The 22886-nt window shown below is 46.5% G+C and overlaps 1 protein-coding gene across 2 annotated transcripts; it reads right to left on the reverse strand.

Moving 5' to 3' along the window:
* Positions 1-5271: 5271 nt before the first annotated feature.
* HYKK (hydroxylysine kinase) lies at positions 5272-22162 on the reverse strand. 2 transcript variants are annotated; one of them, XM_065412483.1, is made up of 6 exons: positions 22056-22162; positions 20299-20651; positions 17689-17831; positions 7395-7578; positions 5961-6223; positions 5272-5430 (listed from the first exon to the last, which is right to left on the reverse strand). In XM_065412483.1, the coding sequence occupies exons 2-6, from the start codon at positions 20642-20644 to the stop codon at positions 5272-5274; spliced, it is 1095 nt and encodes a 364-aa protein (XP_065268555.1). In that variant the 5' UTR covers positions 20645-20651; positions 22056-22162. The 2 variants fall into 2 exon arrangements, with proteins under 2 accessions (XP_065268555.1, XP_065268554.1); XM_065412482.1 differs by lacking the exon at positions 5272-5430 and having other exon boundaries at positions 5668-6223.
* Positions 22163-22886: the final 724 nt, after the last annotated feature.

Here is a 22886-nt window from a genome sequence, read left to right on the forward strand (position 1 = left end):
GTCGACCGTTGGAATCGTATTGATGCAAGTTTGCAAGGCCATTAATCGCATCCTACTCAGAAGAACCGTGACTCTGGGTAACGTGCAGGAAATAGTGGATGGCTTTGCACAAATGGGGTTCCCTAACTGTGGAGGGGCGATAGATGGGACGCACATTACTATTCTGGCACCACCCCACCTAGGATCCGAGTACGTTAATCAGAAGGGGTATTTCTCTATGGTTCTCCAGGCGCTTGTGGATCACCGTGGGCGTTTCATTGACATTAACACAGGCTGGCCCGGAAAGGTGCATGACGCACGCATCTTTCGGAACACTTGGCTGTTCAGGAAGATGCAGGCCGGGACTTTTTTCCCAGAGCGGAAGATCACGGTAGGGGAAGTTGAAATGCCCATTGTGATCCTTGGAGATCCCGCTTACCCGTTAATGCCATGGCTCATGAAACCCTACACAGGGAGCCTTGACAGCAGCAAGGAACGGTTCAACTACAGGCTGAGCCGGTGCCGAATGACTGTGGAGTGTGCCTTTGGCCGTTTAAAGGGCCGCTGGCGATCTCTGTATGGGAAGCTGGACTTGGCCGAAAACAGCATCCCCGTGGTTATATCCGCGTGCTGTGCCCTCCATAATATTTGAGAAGGGAAGGGTGAAAGCTTCACTCAGGCATGGACCTCCGAGGTTCAACACCTGGAGGCTGAATTTGCACAGCCAGAGATCAGGGCTATTACAGGGGCCCAGCGTGGGGCTGCAAGGATTAGGGATGCCTTGAGGGAGCAATTTGAGGCTGAAAACCAGCAGTGATATCTGGTGCCCTGCACGGGAGTGAAGTGCAGTAGTTCCAATCTTTAGGAATCAGTGTTTGCTAAGCAGACAAGCAGACTTGCAGTGCCTGTTTATTTCCTGGGCTAAGGAGTCTTTTACTTTATGCAATAATAAAGAATGTTTTCAAAGCCAAAGAATCCATTTATTGAAAAGAAAAAAAAAATGTATTGAAAAGAAACAAGGGGGTGGAGTGGGGAATGGTACAATCACAGATTCGCGTATGTCCTGTCTGGTGTGCTGTGCAGTGAGTGCTGCACTTCAGGACAGCTATACTGCATGGTGATGGGGGTTGAGTGCAGAGGGTAATGGTCGTGGTTTTCAGGGCTGGGTGGTGAAGATACTGGTGTTGGAGGCAGCGGGTGGCGTGAAGAACACGGAAGTTGGGGAAAGTGGGTTGGAGGTGACAGTGGGGCACAACGGAAAGAGTTTTGGTACAAGGGCTGTGGGGGGGGTGGCGTTTGTGGTACTGCTCCTCTTTCTGCATGGCTACCAGCTCCGGGATAGCATCTGCTTGGTGCTCCAGGATGCTTATGAGCCTATCAGTGCTTTGCTGCCGATGCGCAGTGCTTTGCCGCCGGTGCGCTGCGTTTTCCTGGCGGATCCTGCTTTCTCTCTCCCTCCAGTCCTGTGCTTTCTCATTCTCTTTAATAGATTGCCGCATCACTTCTTGCAGCATGTCTTCTTTGCTTTTTCGCGGTCTCTTCCTGAGTCTTTGCAGTCTCTGAGCAGGCGATAAGAGGGACGGCTGAGGTCTCAAGGTTGATGCAGCTGTATAGTCAAAATGCAACATTTAACAGAGGCAGCATTGTTTATACCAGACAGAGTAATGATTCCCTCCGCACTTAAGGAGTAGAAAACACACAGGGTCTACACAATAGCATAATTTTCCTGTCCGAAACAGAGCACACATATTCCACGGGAGCCTCAAAATGGTGAGTAAGGGGGACTGATTGTTTCAGGGCTGCACTGTCCTCTGGGTTTCTGTGCCTGGGGGAGAGCCAACAGCTTCAGGGGGCACCTACACTGAACACTGTCCCAACATTTTCCACAGGAGTTCGTCCTGGACGATATCTCGCTGCTGAGGGTGACCTGGGAAGCAAGGGAGGGTCTTCTACTGCAGTGTGGCTTCCGCCCTGGCCCATATGCAGCTTGCCTGTGTGCAGCAATGGTCCCCCCGCCCCTCGCGGCACAGTGGCGCGGACACATTAGCCTGGCTGGGACAAGGACCACGGTGGCTCTCCCGATAAACCTGCGCAAGTGCATTGCACACGTTCTGGATGAGACATTCGAGGAGATTACCGAGGCTGATTACCGCGATGTGATAAACCACATCAGTGCACTATTCCTCATCTAGGCATGCATGCCTAACCCTCCTCTCCCAAAGAGCCCGCACCGAAAAAATTCCTTCCCGAAAAAAAAACCCCGCTTATCGGGAACCTGCTCTTCTGTTTGTCCTCCACCAAGTACCGGCCGCTGCGACTGGCTACCTTCCTCCTGGCTCGAGAAGAGCTCTTGGCTGCATGGCTCCAGGGATTCCGGGGTGTCTCCATCCGGCCCATCACCATCACTCCTGTTTTCCTCCTCTTCCTCCTCCCCCCCCCACCGGCTCTGAAGTGTCCATGGTGGTGCTCGGAGTGGAGGTGGGGTTAACCCCAAGTATCGCATCCAGCTCTTTGTAGAATCGGCAGGTGGCAGGGGGAGCACCCGAGCGGCCGTTTGTGTCGCGGGCTTTGCGGTAGGCACTCCGCAGCTCCTTCACTTTAATCCTGCACTGCAGGGCGTCCCGGTCATGGCCCCTTTCCATCATGTCCTTTGATACCTTCCCGAAGGTATCATAATTCCTACGGCTGGAGCGCAGCTGGGACTGTACAGCTTCCTCCCCGCAAACACTGATGAGGTCCAGCAACTCGCCATTGCTCCATGCTGGGGCTCGCTTGGCGCGTGGAGGTATGGTCACCTGGAAAGATTCGCTGATAGCACTCCACGCCACGCCGGGCTGAGCAAACAGGAAGGGGATTTTTAAAATTCCCGGGGAATGTAAAGGGTCGGTCACATGGTTGGTTACCTGAGGCCAGGGCAGTAGAGTTTGAACTGATGACCAGAGTGGCTAGAACAGGCATTGTGGGATACTGCTGAATAATTCTGGAGGCCATTCACAGCTCATTGGGTGGCCACACTGGCGCCGCAGCGCTGCAGCGCAATACTCGCTATTCCTCTCGGAGAGGTGGAGTACATGCAGCGCTGCAACCACGGAGATACAGCGCTGCAAATGCCTTGCCAGTGTGGACGGGGAGTGAGTTACAGCGCTGGGGGAGCCTTTACAGCGCTGTAACTCGCAAGTGTAGCCAAGGCCTTAGGTAGGGTTACCATTCGTCCGGATTCCCTTGGACATGTCCGGATTTTTGAGCTAAAAATAGCGTCCGGGGGGAATTTGTAAATGTCCGGACTCCCCCCCCCCCCATGCAGAGCGCGCGCGGCTAACAGGGCAGCCGGCCGGATGTGTCACTTACATGGGGCTCTGACAGCCAGAGAGAGCCCCTCCTCCTCTCCCCTGCAGCAGAGATCACTCCCTTCTTCCCTCCCTGCATTCGCAGGTCGCCTCCGGCAGTCTGGAGCTCCTCCCCCGCTCCTCCTCCCCTGCCAGCCAGCCTGCCGGGAAGAACGGCTCAGGCCGTTCCTGAGCAAGTTCACAGAGACATTAGGCGAAGGCCAACAACAAGGGGGCCAGGGGGTCGGAGAAGGGGCAGGGAGGTTTTGGATGGGGCAGTCAAGAGACGGGGGGGGTCGGGAGTTCGGGGGGGGGCTTTCTGGGGGAGGGTGTGGATAAGGTTTTGGGCAGTCAGGGTACAGGTGGGGGTAGGGTCCTGGGGGGTAGTTGGGGGGGGTCTTAGGAGGGGGCAGTTAGGGGATAAGGAACAGGGAGGCTTAGGTAGGGGGTGGGGTTCTGGAGGGCAGTTAGGAGCAGGGGTCCCAGGAGGGGGCAGTCAGGGGACAAGGAGCGAGGGGGGGGGTTGGGAGTTCTGGGGGGGCTGTCAGGGGGCAGGAGTGGGATCGGAGCAGTCAATGGGACAGGAAGCAGAGGGGTTTAGATGGGTCGGGAGTTCTGGGGGGGGGCTGTCAGGGGGTGGGGAGTGGTTGGATGGGGCGTGGGAGTCCCAGGGGTCTGTCTGGGGGTGGGGGGGTGGATAAGGGTTGGAGCAGTCAGGGTACAGGTAGGGGGTAGGATCCTAGGGGGCCAGTTAGGATGGGGGGAGGGTCTCAGGAGGGGGCAGTCAGGGGACAAGAGGCAGGGAGGCTTAGGTAGGGGGTGGAGTCCTGGGGGGCAGTTAGGGGCAGGGGTCCCAGGAGGGGGCAGTCAGGGGACAAGGAGCGGGGGGGAGGGTTGGGGATTCTGAGGGGGGCGGGAAGTGGGAGGGGCAGGACTAGGGCAGGACGGGGGCAGGGCTAGGGCGGGGCTCCTCCCGTCCTCTTTTTTGCTTGCTGAAATATGGTAACCCTACCTTAGGTACGAGGAGCGTTGCTGCAGAGTGAATGAGGAAACCAAAAAACACCCACGAGGGGGATAGAGAGAGAGAGAAGCAACCAGCTTAATCATGAAAGTTATTTATTGCCAGGTAATAACGATAGGGGAGCCAAACAAACAAAACAGTTATAATATTAAATCTAACTTAAATTTGATTATAAAAGTCAGGTTTAGAAAATTATAACTAATCGCACAAATCAGGGTCAGAAGGCTAAACCGAGAGAGAGAGAGAGAGATGGGTTCTCACCACTCTGTGAAGCTTGAATCAATCAGGGGTCCCAGATGCTGGTGGTAGTTGAGGGTCTGGAGTGCTGGAGACAGGCAGAGCCCCCAGCACGATCAGTCAGGAGAAGATGAAGTCCCAATGGAACTGATGCAGATTTTGGATCCAGGCATCAGAACACTTACTTGAGCATGGGTAGGGGGTTTTGTAGAGAAACAGCAATGGTTCAAGGGAGAACACTAGATTTGTTTATGTGTAAACTGATGGCTCAAGGGAGTATACCAAAGTTGTTTTGTTCAGGCTAGACAATGGGAGCTGATCATTTCTGGCTATGGGCCATGTTCCTGGGAGGGAGTTCACAATGCAATTAGGGAGCTTCACTACCAATAACGGATTTATTACTAGAATTGGTCTGATAACTACTGAGCTAGGTGTGTGCAGGCATGGGTTCATTAACATCTGGAGCAGAGATCCCCCGTCATGCAGTGCCTCCCTGCTTTTCTGGGCCCAGAGTTCTGTGCGGTTCTTGCCTTGGAATCTCTGTTCTCCATTCTGTATGCAAATAGAGATGCCTCCTTGTCCCATCTTCGATGCAAATGAGGCTAGGGGAGTTTCCTTAATCCTGTCACCCTTATCCCAGGGGTTTAGGTGTGTCTCCCACTGCCTTTTCATTGCTTTTTGTAAGTCTTTCTTCTGATCGGTTTTGGTTCAAGCAGAGGCGAGGGGGTAGGGGGGAAAGCAGGGGAAAAGGGGGAAGGTCTTCCATGAGTCAGACAGGCTGGGTACTGCGCCCTGGTTCCCCAAGAACACAGAGCTGCTAGGTAACAATGTTGAGCCCAATTTTTTAAACTGTACACGGGCAATTACCTGTGAAAAAAATGTACAATTTCAATGCACATTTAGCAAACCAAGTGACTATCTCTAGGCATATACATGACTGGCTGTTTGGGTGTGTAAGTATTCAGTGTGCATGCACCACCCTGGTAACTGAACATGAGCAGACACCTTGTAGTTTTTTTAAAAAAATCATTGTCTTAAGAGCCATTGATACATCTATGAAAACATTCCCAATGCATTATTTTATCTTAAAATTACTTTTTAAACTGTAGTGAACACAAATTGTACAATTACATAAATTGTTAGGTGCATCTTTACTTGTAAGTATATGAACATTTGTGTCTGTAATAAAGGTATGAAAGCTACACAGGTTCATTGTTCGTATATGCTTTTGCAGTCTCAAACCAAATCTTCTCTACAGCTTCTTGGCCCACGTCAAACATTCTTAATAAATGCTTCCATCCAGTTTTTGCTGTGATCATTAGGTATTCTTTGTTCTCAGGATACAAGAGGGAAGTGTATGAGGCTATGACAAGTGACTGAGAAAATCTACCACTCACCAAGAGAAACAGGGCGTCTCTCTCATCTGTTGTCAATGGTACAATGCTTTCAAACCCTGCAAGAACATGCCCTCCCACACTGAGAGGATCCTTGCTCTCAATCATCATGTACATGATAGTTATTGCTAATTCAAATACATAGTAACCATAGCTCATGTCACTAAAGTCCAAAATACCAGACACTCTATATTGTGGATTCTCTGGTGATGCAGTGTTGGAATCTAATAAGATATTGTGGTCATTGAGGTCCCCATGATTGATACCTAAATGCAGAAAAAATGGGAACAATATTATGTGTAAATAATAAACAGAAGAAACTTTCCTCTGGCTTTTTTCATTCTCTTAAGAAAACCACACTGAAAATAACAAGGAGTCTGGTGGCACCTTAAAGACTAACAGATTTATTTGGACATAAGCTTTCGTGAGTAAAAACCGATGCATCCGAAGAAGTGAGGTTTTTACTCACGAAAGCTTATGTCCAAATAAATCTGTTAGTCTTTAAGGTGCCACCAGACTCCTTGTTGTTTTTGTAGATACAGACTAACACGGCTACCCCCTGATTCTTGACACTGAAAATATGCACTTGATTTCCTCATCATATGTGAATACTCGGAGTGTGAATGGATACATATACTGATCTATCTCATAACAAAACAAAGGCATAACAATATTCCTATAACCCATCATGTCTTGCTTGGTCTCATTGCTTCCTAATAAGAACCTTAGCTTCATTAATCCTATATAATAGGTGACTAGATGGCAACTGGCAATGGGATCGTGATGATTTATTATTTAGCTTGTGGTAACACCCACAATATGCTAAGTGCATTCCAAATGCAAGGGATCGCACAGAGGACTTCAAAGACATTGCTATCTGATAGCTGTCTGGTGGCCTATATTAAATGAGTTAGTAGTCTCTGCCTATTTCTACCATTTGGTGTCTACATAATGAAAAACCTCACTGTAGGTGGCAGTCTCAACAGAGGACTTGTCTACCCTGGCAACGTTAAAGCGCTGCCACAGCAGCCCTTTAACGTGGCTTGTGTAGTCACGGCACTAAAAAAAACACCTCCACGAGGGGTGTAGCTCCCAGCGCTGGTGCACTGTCTATACTGGCATGTTACAGTGCTGCAACTTGCAGTGCTCAGGGGGGTGTTTTTTCACACCCCCGAGCGAGAAAGTTGTAGCACTGTAAAGTGCCAGTGTAGACAAGCCCTGAGACTGAACTCCCCTTTCATTCTTTGAGATGATTCCCTCCCAGTCCTGTTTCTGAGGCATGCTCATGGTGCATTGTGGGGAAATTTGTACATGTCCTGTGGATAAAGTAAATAATTTCTGCCTACAGTGCCTTGAATTTGCCACCTCTTACAAACACATTCCCTTTTAAAAATTTCTTACATTACATTACAGTATAATTGTATTAAAAATACTCACAGGCTCGAAAATTCCTTAGCTTGGGTACTATTTTATCTTTGAACTGCTGAATAACTTGCTCCACAACTTCACGATAACTGTTCTGGCCCAGGGCATGAATATACTGTTCTAGAAGAGGAACATTTGCCAAGTTCCAAATGAACTTCCCTCGATGCAGACTTTTTATTGATGGATGATGGAATTTCTTAAGGAAAACACAAGAAAGAAAAAAAGACTGTATACAACAGCTCTGCTACAATGAAGAAGTGGCCTGATCCAATGCTTAATGAAGTCAGTTGGAATGCATTGATTTTAATGGGCTTTGGAGTCCATGGAGAGGGGGCTTTGCTTTGTCATTTCATACCATGTGAAATCTTGTGATGGTCTGAAATTAAAGCCTCATTCAAGCTGAAGTGTGAAAATCCTTCCCTTAAGATAGTTGTAAGAAACACTTAAGGTCCACACCTAAAAACAAGGCCTAATAGAATCTCCCCAGAAACTAGCACTATGGTTCCACACCCATTGTGACTGTGTGTGCGCGCGCGCGCGTGCATTAGAGAAAGAAGCAGAGAACACAGAAGCTGAGGACAGACAAGAACAGAGAGAGGGACAGGGGCAAAAAGCAAAAAATCCGAGCAGTAGCATCTGAGCACAGTATCATCCTGGAAAAAGCTCGAGAGAGGGCTTTTGGGGCTGTTGGCTAAAGAGGCTTGGGCAGTAAGCTAAGAAACTGCTCTTTTTGTTTTTGGTTCCTCCTGCATTTGGAAAAGCAGGACTTGGTACATTCCTTGTAAATACACAAGATTGCATCAAAGAAAATACCAGACTCCATCAATTTCTACTTTCACCGGGAACATCTCCAGTACCCCAAAATTTGACTAGCTGCTCAGGGAAACAATACCAACGGTGTCCTGGAAGATGATTGGTTTCAGTACATTGATACCCATCCACATCTTTTAGTAACAAAGATTAATTTAAGCAATTCATCATTCTTTAAAATATTATAGAAGTGCTGGCGATGATAATATCTTACATACACGTAGAAACTTTAATCCGTAAGAATCCCACAGTGCCTCTCAAATTGCATACATCCAATAACACTTTTTGGGCACAAGCTATACATACAACTGCTGCCAAAGTGTAAAAGAGACAGAACCTGAAGGTATTTACCAAAAGTGGATACAATCTGACCATTTAAATGCAACCACTTCTGGGATAGAGTCTGTCAACCAGCTGGCTCTCAGCATACTGCACAACAGTGCAAGGGATAGGAAACTTTGGCCAATGATAATGGAGCAAAGCTCTAGGCTTATAAAAAGTGTCATGGGACCTTTAATGTCCATTCAACACAGGCAGACACTCACCCATAAGATCTGCACGCAGTAAACTAACTGCATCTCGTTTTATTTACTTGGAAAAGATGAACAGCCAAGTCAACCGTACTCTGATTTGACCCTGTGTATCCAGGGAATCTAGGTATTTCAAACTTAATCTTTAGGTCACTAAGCCATTCTCTCTCTTGCACATGTGCAGGTAATTTCTGAAAGCAGCATAGAGGAGGAGTGGCATACCAGTGCCTTTCTTAATTTTTGCCACTCTTATATTGGCACAATCTCCTTGGGTTGGCTTGGCTAAGCTGGTTTTAGGGGCAGATTCTGCCAGTGGTGCAGTGCAAAAGCACATTGCAGTGGCAAATCTAGCCCCATGTTGGTTTGGTATTGTTTATTTGGTTTGGGATAGTTGAAAATAGAAGTATGGATGAAAATCACAGATACGACAATGAACAGGATACTGCCTCAAAACTAACATGTGATTACATACTATTACAGCATCTCTGATGCAGTAAGAAGCACTGTACTAGTAAGAACAATGCCACTTGGTGATCAAACATTGCAATTTTAACCTTCTATAACAGGCAATGTCAGCTGTTCAGGAGAGAGGGACACCATCAATGTGAAATCTACACAGTTTTAAAATACAAGTTATATGTTACTCAGGTTCTATACCTTCCTATGAGTATCCCCTGCTAATATTTATGGTTTTACCATAACATGTTGCTATTTAAAAAATGTTTTTCTCTCCCCTGTGGCTCTGTAAGACCCACACAGGCAAACAGAGAATCTAATAGGGGAAACAGTGAAACTTACTATACACAAAGTGCTGTCAAATGTACAAGGAAACTAACTGGGGGGAAAAAAGGAAATTATTTTTCTCTACTATCTGTCAGCTATAGTAATCTTAGATTTTGTGTGTCTCTTGAGTGACAAGAAGAAGGTTATTCCTTTTAAATAAATGAAACTTGTATAACTGAAGTTATATGGGGCATATGGATTTTTCCCCATTCTTCATTAAAGTTAATCATCTACTTCTCTCTTTCTTCAGATAATGTAACGTATATATATTCTGAGAGCAGCTTGTCTATTTAAATTGTTTCAACCGCATTGCATTTTAACACCATGGACTCTTGTAACACTAAATTATCTTTCCCACACTGATAAATGCGCTTAACATTTAAAAACATGGTCAGTAACACTGGCAATTCAAATTTCAGTAGTACAATTATCTGAAGTCTGTAGCCAGAAAATGAGAAGCAGAGGTTAATGAAAAGTACTACAGAGTACAAAGTTCTCTTATGTAACAGAAACTCAATTACTAGCTGATTTATTGGCCTTCGTTACTTTGATTAATCAAAGATGAAAGGAAGACCTCACTTTGCATTTGTCATAACTAAAGGGAAGGGTAACAGCTCTCCTGTGTACAGTACTATAAAATCCCTCCTGGCCAGAGACTCCAAAATCCTTTTACCTGTAAAGGGTTAAGAAGCTCGGGTAACCTGGCTGACACCTGACCCAAAGGACCAATAAGGGGACAAGATACTTTCAAATCTTGGGGGGGGGGAAAGGCTTTTGTTTGTGCTCTTTGTTTTGGTTGTTGTTCGCTCTTGGGACTGAGAGGGACCAGACATCAATCCAGGTTCTCCATATCTTTCCAAACAAGTCTCTCATATTTCAAACTTGTAAGTAAACAGCCAGGCAAGGCGAGTTAGTTTTACTTTGTTTTCTCAACTTGTAAATGTACCTTTTACTAGAGTGTTTATCTCTGTTTGCTGTACTTTGAACCTGAGGCTAGAGGGGAATCCTCTGAGCTCTTTAAGTTTGATTACCCTGTAAAGTTATTTTCCATCCTGATTTTACAGAGATGATTTTTACCTTTTTCTTTAATTAAAAGCCTTCTTTTTAAGAACCTGATTGATTTTTCCTTGTTTTTAGATCCAAGGGGGTTGGATCTGTATTCACCAGGAGTTGGTGGGAGGAAGAAGGGGGGATGGTTAATTTCTCCTTGTTTTAAGATCCAAGGGGGTTGGAACTGTATTCACCAGGAGTTGGTGGAAGGAAGGAGGGGGGATGGTTAATTTCTCCTTGTTTTAAGATCCAAGGGGTTTGGATCTGTATTCACCAGGGAATTGGTGAATGTCTCCCAAGGCTACCCAGGGAAGGGAATCAGCTTTGGGATGGTGGCAGCGGACCAGATCTAAGCTGGTAGTTAAGCTTAGAAGTTTTCATGCAGGCCCCCACATTTGTACCCTAAAGTTCAAAGTGGGGAAGCAGCCTTGACATGGTGGCAGAGCGGTGGGAATCATTTTAAACCCAAAAGCCAGTAAGATTTTTTTTTCCTTCTAGCTGCTTGGAAAGCAGAGCTGAAGGTAGATGCATATCTTATCTCTCCTTGCCTGAAGGCAGAGGTGTTAAGTTTTCTTTAACAAGAGTCTTTGTTAAGAGAAGGGTTCAATCATTGAGCAAACAACTGGTAAAAGGAATTTACAAGCTGAATTGTTTTTTTTCTTTCTACCTCCTCGGAAATAGCTAGTTAGAAAGTCTCTGTTACCTCAGCAGCAGCCTGAGCTGAGTGCATCCCAGTTTCAGTCAACTGCAGAGGGGTGTGGCCCAGCACAAGAAAACAGGAAAATGACTACCAAAGAAGTAGCTAACAAAATAGAACTGGCCAGACTAGAAGCAGAAGAAAATGAAAAAAAACATCAGAGACAGCTTCAATTAAAAAAACTCGAGAAAGAAGCTGATGAGAGAGCTATGGAGCTGAGAGAAAGAGAAGAGAAAGCCAAAGAGGAGGCCCACAAGAGAGCTATGGAGCTGAAAGAAAAAGAGATGGAGGAGAGAGAAAAAGAGAGGAAGCATGAACTGGAAGTAGCAAGGGCTAGGCCGGATACAACAGCCAATCCTAACAACCCCTCTCCAGGTACCACTTCCCATCCCAGAAAATTCCCCACCTACAAGGCAGGCGATGATACTGAGGCCTTCTTAGAAAATTTTGAAAGGGCCTGCCTTGGATACAGCATCACTGCAGACCAGTGCATGGTAGAGCTGAGGCCACAGCTCAGTGGACCCTTAGCAGAGGTGGCGGCTGAAATGCCTAAGGAACACATGAACAGTTATGAACTTTTTAAAAACAAGGCCAGAATCAGAATGGGGCTAACACCTGAGCATGCCCGTCGGCGGTTCAGAGCCCTAAGGTGGAAACCCGATGTGTCATTTACCCGACATGCCTACCACATTGGGAAAAATTGGGATGCCTGGATATCAGGAGCAAATGTTAAATCTACGGAAGAGTTGCCCTTCCTAATGCAAATGGAGCAGTTTTTAGAGGGTGTTCCTGAGGAAATAGAAAGGTACATCCTAGATGGGAAGCCCAAAACTGTAACCGAGGCGGGGGAGATTGGAGCCAAATGGGTGGAGGTGACAGAAAAGAAAAAAAACTAGTAGCAGTTGGAGCGAATATCAGAAGGGGCAACCCGAAACCAAACCTTACCACCGGGGACAACCCAAGGCCCCACCCACATCCCAAGGGAAACCCCAGACGCCTTCTCACCCCACCACACCAGTCTCCACCAACCAACATCGCCCCGGTGATACCTTAGCAGGGCGATGTTTTAAATGTAATGAACTGGGACATATAAAGGCTCACTGCCCCAAGAACCCCAACTGATTACAGTTCATTACACCACAATCACACCAAAGATCCCCAGACCCAGATGCCTCTCTCATACCCTCGGAGCGAAGGGAAACCTTGAGAGTGGGCGGAAAGAAGGTTATCGCTTGGAGGGACACTGGGGCACAAGTGTCAACTATCCACCAATCCCTAGTGGACCCCAAACTCATCAACCCGGAGGCTCCAGTGACAATTCAACCCTTCGTGTCACAGTCTGTAACCTTGCCTACAGCCAAGTTGCATGTCCAGTACAAGGGCTGGTCAGGAATGTGGACTTTTGCAGTCTATGACAATTATCCCATCTCCATGCTGCTGGGGGAAGACTTGGCCAACCATGTGAAGCTAGCCAAGAGGGTGGGAATAGTCACCCGCAGCCAGGCTAAGCAAGCTTTCACCCCCATCCCTGTTCCTGAGCCGTCCACCAGGGCCCCGTCTGTGTTACCAGAGACCCAAACAAAGGTGGTGGAACCGGATCCCCTGCCAACGACTGCAACAGCGGTAGTGGATCCAATCCCAGAGACCCAGCCAAAGCCAGTCCCAGAACCGGAACTGGCAACACAACCAGCGCCAGAACCATTGCCAGCACTGAGTCCAGCGCTTGCAAACCCGTCTACCACTCCAACGCCAGAGGGCACCAGCGAGCCTGAACTGGCAGAAGCAGCAGATAACCCTACCCAAGAGGCTCAGCCAGAGCCTGAAATACCACATAGTGCACCAGCGGACAGCGGTTCACAGTCAATGGAAACAGCCCCAGCACCTGCATCGCTTCCAGAGGGACCAAGCCCCAGTCCACAGTCCAAGGAGGAACTGACGTCTCCAGCATCAAGGGAACAGTTCCAGGCCGAGCAGGAAGCAGATGACAGCCTTCAGAAAGCTTGGGCGGCGGCACGGAGCACCCCACCGCCTCTCAGCTCTTCTAACCGATCCCGGTTTGTTGTAGAACAAGGACTTTTATACAAGGAGACTCTTTCTGGTGGGCACCAGGAAGACTGGCCTCCTCAAAGACAGTTGGTAGTTCCCACTAAGTATCGGGTAAAGCTCTTGAGCTTAGCCCATGATCATCCCAGTGGCCATTCTGGGGTGAACAGAACCAAAGACCGGTTGGGGAAGTCCTTCCACTGGGAGGGAATGGGCAAGTACGTTGCTAATTATGTCCGGTCTTGTGAGGTGTGCCAACGAGTGGGAAAGCCCCAAGACCAGGTTAAAGCCCCTCTCCAGCCACTACCCATAATTGAGGTCCCATTTCAGCGAGTAGCTGTGGATATTCTGGGTCCTTTCCCAAAGAAGACACCCAGAGGAAAGCAGTACATACTGACTTTCATGGATTTTGCTACCCGATGGCCGGAAGCAGTACCCTTAAGCAACACCAGGGCTAAAAGTGTGTGCCAGGCATTAGCAGACATTTTTGCCAGGGTAGGGTGGCCCTCCGACATCCTTACAGATTCGGGAACTAATTTCCTGGCAGGGACCATGAAAAACCTGTGGGAAGCTCATGGGGTGAATCACTTGGTTGCCACCCCTTATCACCATCAAACCAATGGCCTGGTGGAGAGGTTTAATGGAACTTTGGGGGCCATGATACGTAAATTCATAAATGAACACTCCAATGATTAGTAGGCAATAGTATCTCCATTTTGCAGATGAGCCACAGAGCAGTTAAGGTCAAGCAGCAATTCTATTATGGAGGACAATCTATTAATAGAAGAAGCTCTTCCTACAGGAAGGGTTATACTAATTATGGGTATGGCTAAGACCCCATAGCTGAACTCTGGCTCTGAAGACAATCGTTGGGAGGTTAGCACTAATAGAGAAAGGAGCTGCAGACAGACACAGTAGGCTGATTCTGTCCGGTTTTCCTTGGGTATATATATATTTAATGCGTATAAATCTACCTATCTTAGGTACTTTTATGGCTCCTGTTACCAGTATCTGAGAACCTCACCATCTTTAATGTATTTAATCCTTACAAAACCTTTGTGAGGTAAGGAAGTACTATTATCCTCATCTTACAGATGGGGAACAGAGGCAGAGAAAGAATAAAAGTGGCTTGCTCAAAGTCACACAGGAAGTCTGTGCCAGAGCAAGGAACTGAACTCAGGTCTCCTGATGGCCTCTCCACTGCACCATCCTTCCTCTCTAACAGTATTGTCCTGTGTGTTAGCTTTATTCACTCACAAAAAGAGCATGCCTCTGTTCCGATGCCTTCAGAGACCATCTCTCAAATCATCTCTCAGGCACTGGGCAGCTCCTGATATAGCTGTAATAATGAGTGAACGCGATTTTCAGGCTGCAAATGTACATAATCCCAGTCACTAGCTGCTAAAATCCCTAAGGATGGCTGGCTCATGAGCTGCAAAGTTTGGATTCAGATCCAAATTCTCACAAAGTCCAGAGGCATTTAGATCAGAGATTTTATCTGCCCCATCTGAAAAAGGTCTAGCACAACCGTGGGGCACACTGGGTCTGAAAGCTTTTTGGCCTCCACAGCTGCAATGAACTCCATAGAACAGTGCACTAATCATCAGTGCACACTCAATTTAAAAGGGATTTTAAAGAATAGGGGGGATTCTCTTTTGTTCTTATTGCCAGGTGTAGTTATGGCTAATGATTCTTGGGTGTAGTTAAGGGGAATTGGACGAGATCACAAGTAGGAAAGTATGTTGCTGAAGAAATGTATATACTCCATCATGCTGGCATATGGCCAGTTAAGGTACATCTACGTCACAATCGGGAGGTCTGACTGCAGTTCATGTAGCTATACCTAAGCTAGCAGAGCTGGCGCTAGGCATAAGCAGACCCGAGCAGCTCAAGGAGGGCCCCCTATTTGCTTTTTATTATGTGTGATGTGTGGGAGGTCCCCCCAAAATATTCCTGCTTAGGGACCCCAATGGGGCAGCACTGCCTCTGCAAGCTAGCTTTGATTGACCTAGCTTGCTAAAAATGGCAGTGAAATCGCAGCGACACAGGTGGAGACACAGGTTACCCACCTGAGTACATATTAACACCTAACCCATGCCGCTGCAACTTCACTGCTATTTTTAGCAAGGTAACTTGGAACTGCCAACATGTGCAGCTATCACACCTCCTGATTGCAGAGCAGACATACCTTCACATTCACAGTCATAATCTGACCCACCAGACTAGGCTCATTGCTGGGGGACTCATTTAACAATAACCATCATATTTGAGAATTCCTATAGGTATTTTTCAGCTGAAAGCCAAATTAAATTGACGAACAGGAGCAAAGTAAGGATGTTCTCATTAGCTGGCCATAAGTGATTTTGCCTGAACATCTCTCCACTGGGTGGAAAGAAGAGAAGGAAGAATTTTTAGTTTAAGTGAGGGAGAGGAGGTTAAGGGGGTGGAGAAGGGAAGGCTATTTGCAGGTGAAGTGAATTTTTCATGTGGTGTCGTAAAAATGACTGCTCCCTGAGCCGCTGCGTCACACATTAGACATGAATCGCTCCTGCCTTATCCACTCTCCACTAATTCAGGATATATCAAAATTGAAAATAGCTGACCTGCTGGAATCACATTAAAGAGCAGACACCATCACTTTTGCTCTGTTCAGCATTTTTAAAGTTTAAAGAGAAAAAATATTCCTCACTCTGAATACACAGTGAAATGTGCTTCAAAATAGAGTGACTCCCAGTCATAAAAGTACATCTAAAACTGGGAATGCACACATTTCCTTTACACCGTCAACAAAATACAGACAATAGCCAGAGGGAGAAGGCAAATAACTATAAGAAAGAAAGTGTAGTTGCAGCCGTGTCGGTCCTAGGATACTAGAGAGTCAAAGTGGGTGAGGTAATGTCTTTTATTGGACCAACTTCTGTGAAGAATAGGACTAAGAAGAGCTGTGTCGCTCAAAAGCTTGTCTCTCTCACTAACAGAAGCTGGTCCAATAAACAATATTACCTCACCCACCTTGTGTCTCTATTAGTAAGAAAGACACATAGGACGAGATTCTGTGAGTCACAGCCTAAAATGTGCAGCCCATGCAGTAGGGGGTCTATGGTAGCTTTAAGCCACCTTTGTATCCTCCTGTTCCTGGATTGCCCCAGGGGTTGTAGAGGCCCTGGAATAAGGCAGACAGCTTTTCCCTGTAGGATGCAGCATTGTCCAGAATCTCCACACTCCTGGATTCTGAAGCACCGCCCCTCTCCCCTCTACACGCCAGAGCTTGCAAGGGGTTCCTTACAAACAGCCTCATCACTGCCTGCTGCAGTGATTCTGCCAGGGAAATCATCCCCCCGACCAGAATTGAGGCTTTTAGGACCCCTTAATAGTACTCTGGCCCTTTAACCCTATGTAAAGGGGCCAGAATGGAAGGGAGAATTTCACTTGTATTGTTTGTGTGCATTGTTATGAAGTCTTTTGCATTTCTATAGTGCCTTCCATTCAAGGATCTCAAAGAACTTTACACACATTTATATATTCAGCTTCATAGCTCTTGTGTGCGGGAAGCATTCTCTCCATTTTACTGAGAGGGACAGGGAGGTGAAGTAATTTGACCAAGATCACAGTAAGTCTGTGGCAGAGCTGGGAATAGAACCCCAATCTTTAGACTCCCAGTTAGGTGCTTTAACCACAAGAGCATCACACGTACCCTAAAGTACAAGGTAAAATAATGGGCAGACATGCTGTTAAACAGTAAAGCCACGGGTGGGTTTGGGGACCTTGTCTAATATTATCCACTATTATGTGCGCTGAGGAACATGGCTGAAGGCCAAGGACTAGATTCAATCTTGCATTCGAGATCCATTCAACACAGGATTGGGGGAAGCTAGATACTGCTCCCCTGTTCTCTGGGCTGGTCTGCACTGCACCAGTTCTGGCATAAAACAGAGCAGCCATAAGAACCACAAGCTCTTTGAGGTGAAGGCAGCTAGCAGAGGAGACAGCTCAGTCCAAGCAGGAGGATCCACGTTCTAACCCTGGTTCACTGAGGCATTCCGGTTGGTCACGATATGAAACATAGTGAAAAACATGGAGTCCTAAGTGGCTGCAGATTTGTAGTACTTAACAACGTGGTTGTGTTCTCTTTTCAAGCCTGGAAAGAATAAGGGAAGCCATGGCTAGGGCATAGTTACGTACTACAGAGCCATGCACAAGAGCACTGTCGTGTGTTGAGTACTCTATGTCTGCAGTGTTCAGGCGGTGTTTGCAGGTAGCTCTGAAGCTGCAGGACTTATGTGAATGTCTCTGATACTGTGATATGTCGCTAGTTATACATGTTATGAAATGCATAAAATACTAGGTGGGAAGAGATCACTCCCACTTGCATGCTGAGAACAAAAAGTCTCACCTCTGTGAGAGTTTTATCCAGTCTGGCAGCTAGTTTCCCAATCTCGTATAAAATGTGAGGATTTGTAGAGATTGTTGCCGTGGTCATGCCTGGGAGGTAGGTCAGCAGTCTCACCATGTACTTTTTTGTCATAGAGCCAGTACCTAATAGGCAAAGAGATAGATTGTGAATCATTTCAATACACTCCATTGAAGATCATTGTGTGTAAGGACAAGGAGGTTTCTCCCATCATAAACGAAATCAAACTCAGCTCAAAAAGAGACAATTCAAAGAATAGATTTACTAGGTGACATTAGGAAAGGCCAGCGCTCAGCGCACGTGGAGTGTAAGTGCAATTCCGTGCCTTTACGTATGAGAGTGACACACCTTGGGAAGGTTCCCCTTTCATGTGCACAAAGGGCTTGATCCAACACCAATGGCAGACTTTGCATTGATTGCAGCGGGACTAAAGAGAACCTAAAATAACAGGTTTCTCTATCAGAGTGATGAGTCTCAATGGCCCTGGTTACTGTATTGAAATTACAGTGTTGGGGGAACCAGGTTCAATAGAGTATTCTCCCACCATGCATGTTCTTGCATTGTAGATGGGTCTGAACTGTGTTTGAAACTACAGCCCCAAACCATGGAGCTGGGGAAATAACTTGTAATAAGATTTATTTAGTGACGTTTGCCTTTTTTTTGTTTGTGATTTGCCTGCAAGCAGATCAGCGTTTTCTCACATCTATTAATTTGAATGTATTTTCTGAATAATTTTTATGGCTAAGTCTTTTTCTGTTCTGTTTCTATTTCTGAGCAGTTTGATGCATTCACTATTTGAAGTTCAAGGTATTTTGACTGACCACCTAGGTCACATGGCAGGTTTCTGTTCCCTTAATGGATGAGGATAGCCCATAGGCTTAAGTTTCTGGTCTGAATACTCATGATTGTGAATTCCAAATTCCTTGTTGGTGATTCCTTCACTGCAATATTTGCTAAAATTTGCTGTTTCTACAAACAGTCCTGCCAGAAACACATTAGAACATTTGCAGAAAGCAAATACAAAAATGGCCATAACATGGTCAAAACAAGTTAACTGAAAAATTAGAATTAATATGTGCAGAAATTCCTTTGGAGAATTCACAGTTCTGTTAAACCATGCTATGACCCTGTGTGACAAGGCATCATTCCACTCCTGTCTTTTTTCTAGACATAAACTGCTCAGAGACAGTGGTGCTGGAACAATTTTTATAGTGAGGGTGCTGAAGATGGAAAGCATGGATTTGGGTTGTTATTACTACTTCAAGCCAGGGGGTGCAGCAGCACCCCCTGAACCCCTAGTTCCAGCACCTATGCTCAGAGACCTTCTTCTGGTCAAACACCTTATGCAATCTATTTACAGCGTTCTCCCCACCATCTTTACAAACTCATGCAACTCTGTATTTACAAGCATAGAAGCCTTAGCTTCTCTCAGCCAAGGAGGGGAGACAGAAGATATCTTTCCTCTGAGAGATCTCCCCTGGCTCTGGCTCTCTCAAGCCTGCCAGTCTGTCTCTTCCCCCTGGCCTGGACACTTCATTCCCGTGCCTTTTTTGCTTTCTGGGTTTTCCTCAGCCCATCCCAAACTATCAATTACACACAGCTTTGTCCCCAAGTTTACTCCAGGGCAATTTAACTGGTGATTCAGAGATCAGAAGGCTGGTACAACTGCTGTTGTCCAGCACCTTGTCACACCCTGCTAGAGCTACCAAAGAGAATTTTAGCCTAATTACCTGAACATCTCTTTTAATACACTTCACATGCCTACACACAAAAGTACTTGTAGGGGTTCACAAGCATTTTATCAGTGCTTTTGCAATTGCACTTATTCTGAGCAAGACTCACCTAACTTTAGGGGGAAAGGGATAGCTCAGTGGTTTGAGCATTAGCCTGCTAAACCCAGGGTTGTAAATTCAATCCTTGAGAGGGCCACTTAGGGATCTGGGGCAAAATCAGTACTTGGTCCTGCTAGTGAAGGCAGGGGGCTGGACTCAATGACCTTTCAAGGTCCCTTCCAGTTCTAGGAGATAGGATATCTCCATTAATTTAATTTAAAAATTGCCTGTTGCCCTGGGACTCCCTGCACCATGGTAGTGCCAGTGTGGGACAGAAAGCACTTGCATAGGTGCAATTGGTCTTCCTAGCACAGTTCTACAGTGCACTGGATATGCTGGCAGTGAGCTTTCTGGTCAAGGCTCTCCTCCCCAGAGCAGAGGTGATATTTCACCTATAAAGTTTAAGTGCTTATATTTTAGAAATAGAAAATTCGATGGGACAGTGGATTGGAAGCAGTGTCTGGACCTATAGGACAGGTACCTACAACACACTGCTACTGCAACAGTTCAGAGAGTGCTGTATGTGCAAGCTGAGCACCTGAAAGAGGGCAACTGTTGCAGATATGCAGCTGCTCTAGGTCACTCATGCTGGCGTGGATTTCAGTGGCATTACTCCAGATTTATACAAGTGTAACAGAGCAGAATGTGGCCCAATTGCAATCACTGGGACAAATCCTTTGGGATACTCAGTGGTAGCTTGTTGTGGCACGAGGATGACAAAGCAGAGGATAATTTTTTGGAGGATTTTGTAATCTCTCACCTAATGATTCTAGAGACATTATGTTACCATCTTTAGTAAGATGGGGCGTAGCTGAAGGAAACCCTTCAACATTCAAAAACATCATGATCTGGGTCTGCACTTCAATGAGTTCAGGATTCTGGCTATCTTCACAGTTGGTGATTTTGAGAACATACTCGTCAGCACAGTCTGCTGTTCCCTCACTTCTTGAAATGTGAACGTGAAAATTCTGATCATCATAGCTGGGGAGTGATCTGATCGCAGATACTTTTAATCCAAACACCCTTTCAACTAATTCAGTGGCTTCTTTTTCACTGAATGCTGGTTTAATTAATGTCTGGGATTCCTGGTTGTTTCCAGAAGACATTGTGTATCTAGGAGAAAGCAGAGATTAGAAGATTTCAATTGTATTCTGCCATTTAATACGGGCATAAATTAATGTAACAAAACAGACTCTTGGGTAGGAGGCTTCATACATTTATTAACGAGGGGGAAAAAAAGCTTCCGTGTTTAATGAAAATTTAACCATTCAGGATTCTCCATGTGCATTCTCTCTTTCTTCTCCAGCTTCTTATTTGTAACCTCACTTCATCCTTTGCTGCAATTTCATGATAAGGCCTAATTTATTTTTATATATATATATATATATATATATATATATATATATATATATACACACACACACACACAATTTTTGTTGAGAAATAAAACATAAAAATGAACAACTTAGTGGATACTAGCTAATAAAATTCATAAACACAAAATATAAAATATCACCAGTCAATGTCAAGGCCACCAGGCATATTGCTAATGTACCAACAATTTCCTAAGAAAAAAAGGGATCAAAATGCTATCCACGGCTCTTAAATTCAGATCCAAGATCAGATAACCCTTTCAACCAATGTTAAGTTGTAAAAAGATAAGTGTAATCCTTCTGCCAGAGGCTATCATTCAAAATTCAACTAAATATCAAGAAATATTCAGTGTCAATATATCAACAATACATTCAAAACAGCAGGACCATTAAAAACATCCAATCCATTCCCAAAAGGTTCCTTTCCATTTTTTCCAATGCCAGTTGTCAGTTTTTCCGTTGAAAGTGCTAAGTCAACAATTCTCCTCAAAACCTCAGCAGAGCCTTGATGAACCTTGGACTCTGTTGAAGTCAGCAGCCCCATCCTTTACATTTTGATGTGGGATGGGACATACTACTACCCATGTGGGTACAGAGGGAGGGACAGGAGAGTGAGTGCTTCTCAAGGGCCCATCCACAACAACCGAACTATGCTCCCCAGTTACAAACTTATTAGTGGCCCAATCTTGATATAAACCAGTTTGGTCTCGTGTAATAGACAGAACCAAACGCCGTTTTAGCTCCATTTCTGACCTGTGCCACAGCTCTGGCCTGTCTCCTATAGCCTACACGGGCTCTAGACCCCCTTGTTCTTACACCTGTTAACGTCCAAGCTTCTGCTTGCTCCATCTTTCAAACTGGTTCTTTCACCACGCTTTCCCGGGGGTGGGAAATCCGCGACCGCTGCCCTGCCAGGAGGGAATGCAGCTTTCACAGCAGCTAGGAAGTCTCAGCTCAGAATACAGCCTCTGATAGCAGAGTGCCCCACACCTTCCAAACGCTTCATCAGAGATATTAGGCAACCCAACAGTCTGGGTTACATCAAGTTTCCCAGCCTCCTAGCAGCAAACTGCATTGAAACAGATCGTAAAGAAACAGACACACTGGGCAGGACATTGCGTCGATTCTGATCCTGGCCCCTTACACACGACAAAGCCTTCCGCGTCTGTTTCAGAAAGACTCTGCGCCTCTCACAGCGCATCAACCCCGCACAGCCACCGCAAAGCGGACTGGCTCCGATTTCACCGGAACGGTTCCATTCCGCACACAGCGCTCGGCTCCGCTGGTCGCCTCGGAAGCTTGGGGCCGGACGAGTCCCTCCAGCTCCAGCTCCACGGCTCTTCGCCAGGGGCGGATTGTAAGGAAACGTCTGATTGGCTGCTGGGTGTGTTCCGCCTTTGGACGCGAGGCAGCCTGGGTTAATTACCAGGGTTAGGGACCAGGCAAGGCGCGCTCTACCGGCTTGTCCACGCGCATGTCTACCTTAGGCATTGGAGGGGGGGGGCGATTTATCGTGTCTAGTCTAGACACGATAAATCGACTGCTGAGCGCTCTCCTGTCCCCTCTCCAGTACTCCACCAGGGCGAGAGGTGCAGCCGTTGACTTACCGCAGTGAAGACACCACAGTGGGTAGATCTAAGTACAACGACTTCAGCTACGTATTCATGAAGCTGAAGTTGCGTAACTTAGGGTGTCTTCACTACCAGCCGGATCAGCAGGCAGTGATCGATCCAGCGGGGATCGATTTATCGTGTCTAGTCTAGACACGAGAAATCGATCCCCGAGCGCTCTCCCCTTGACTCCTGTACTCCAGTGCTGCGAGGCGCGCAGGCAGAGTTGACAGGGGAGTGTCAGCAGTCAACTCACCATAGTGAAGACACCGCGGTAAGTCGATCTAAGTACGTCGACTTCAGCTACGTTATTCACATAGCTGAAGTTGCGTAACTTAGATTGAGTACCCTCCCAGTGTAGACCA

This window comes from Emys orbicularis, chromosome 10 (assembly GCF_028017835.1).
Source record: "Emys orbicularis isolate rEmyOrb1 chromosome 10, rEmyOrb1.hap1, whole genome shotgun sequence".
Taxonomy (NCBI): domain Eukaryota; kingdom Metazoa; phylum Chordata; order Testudines; family Emydidae; genus Emys; species Emys orbicularis.

Coding starts and splice junctions, on each gene's coding strand:
- HYKK (XM_065412482.1), bottom strand. CDS start 20,644: ATGTCTTCTGGAAACAACCAGGAATCCCAGACATTAATTAAACCAGCA. Junction 17,832..20,298: donor AATGTCTCTAGAATCATTAG/GTGAGAGATTAC, acceptor TTTGCCTATTAG/GTACTGGCTCTATGACAAAA. Junction 6,224..7,394: donor GCTAAGGAATTTTCGAGCCT/GTGAGTATTTTT, acceptor TTCTGCATTTAG/GTATCAATCATGGGGACCTC.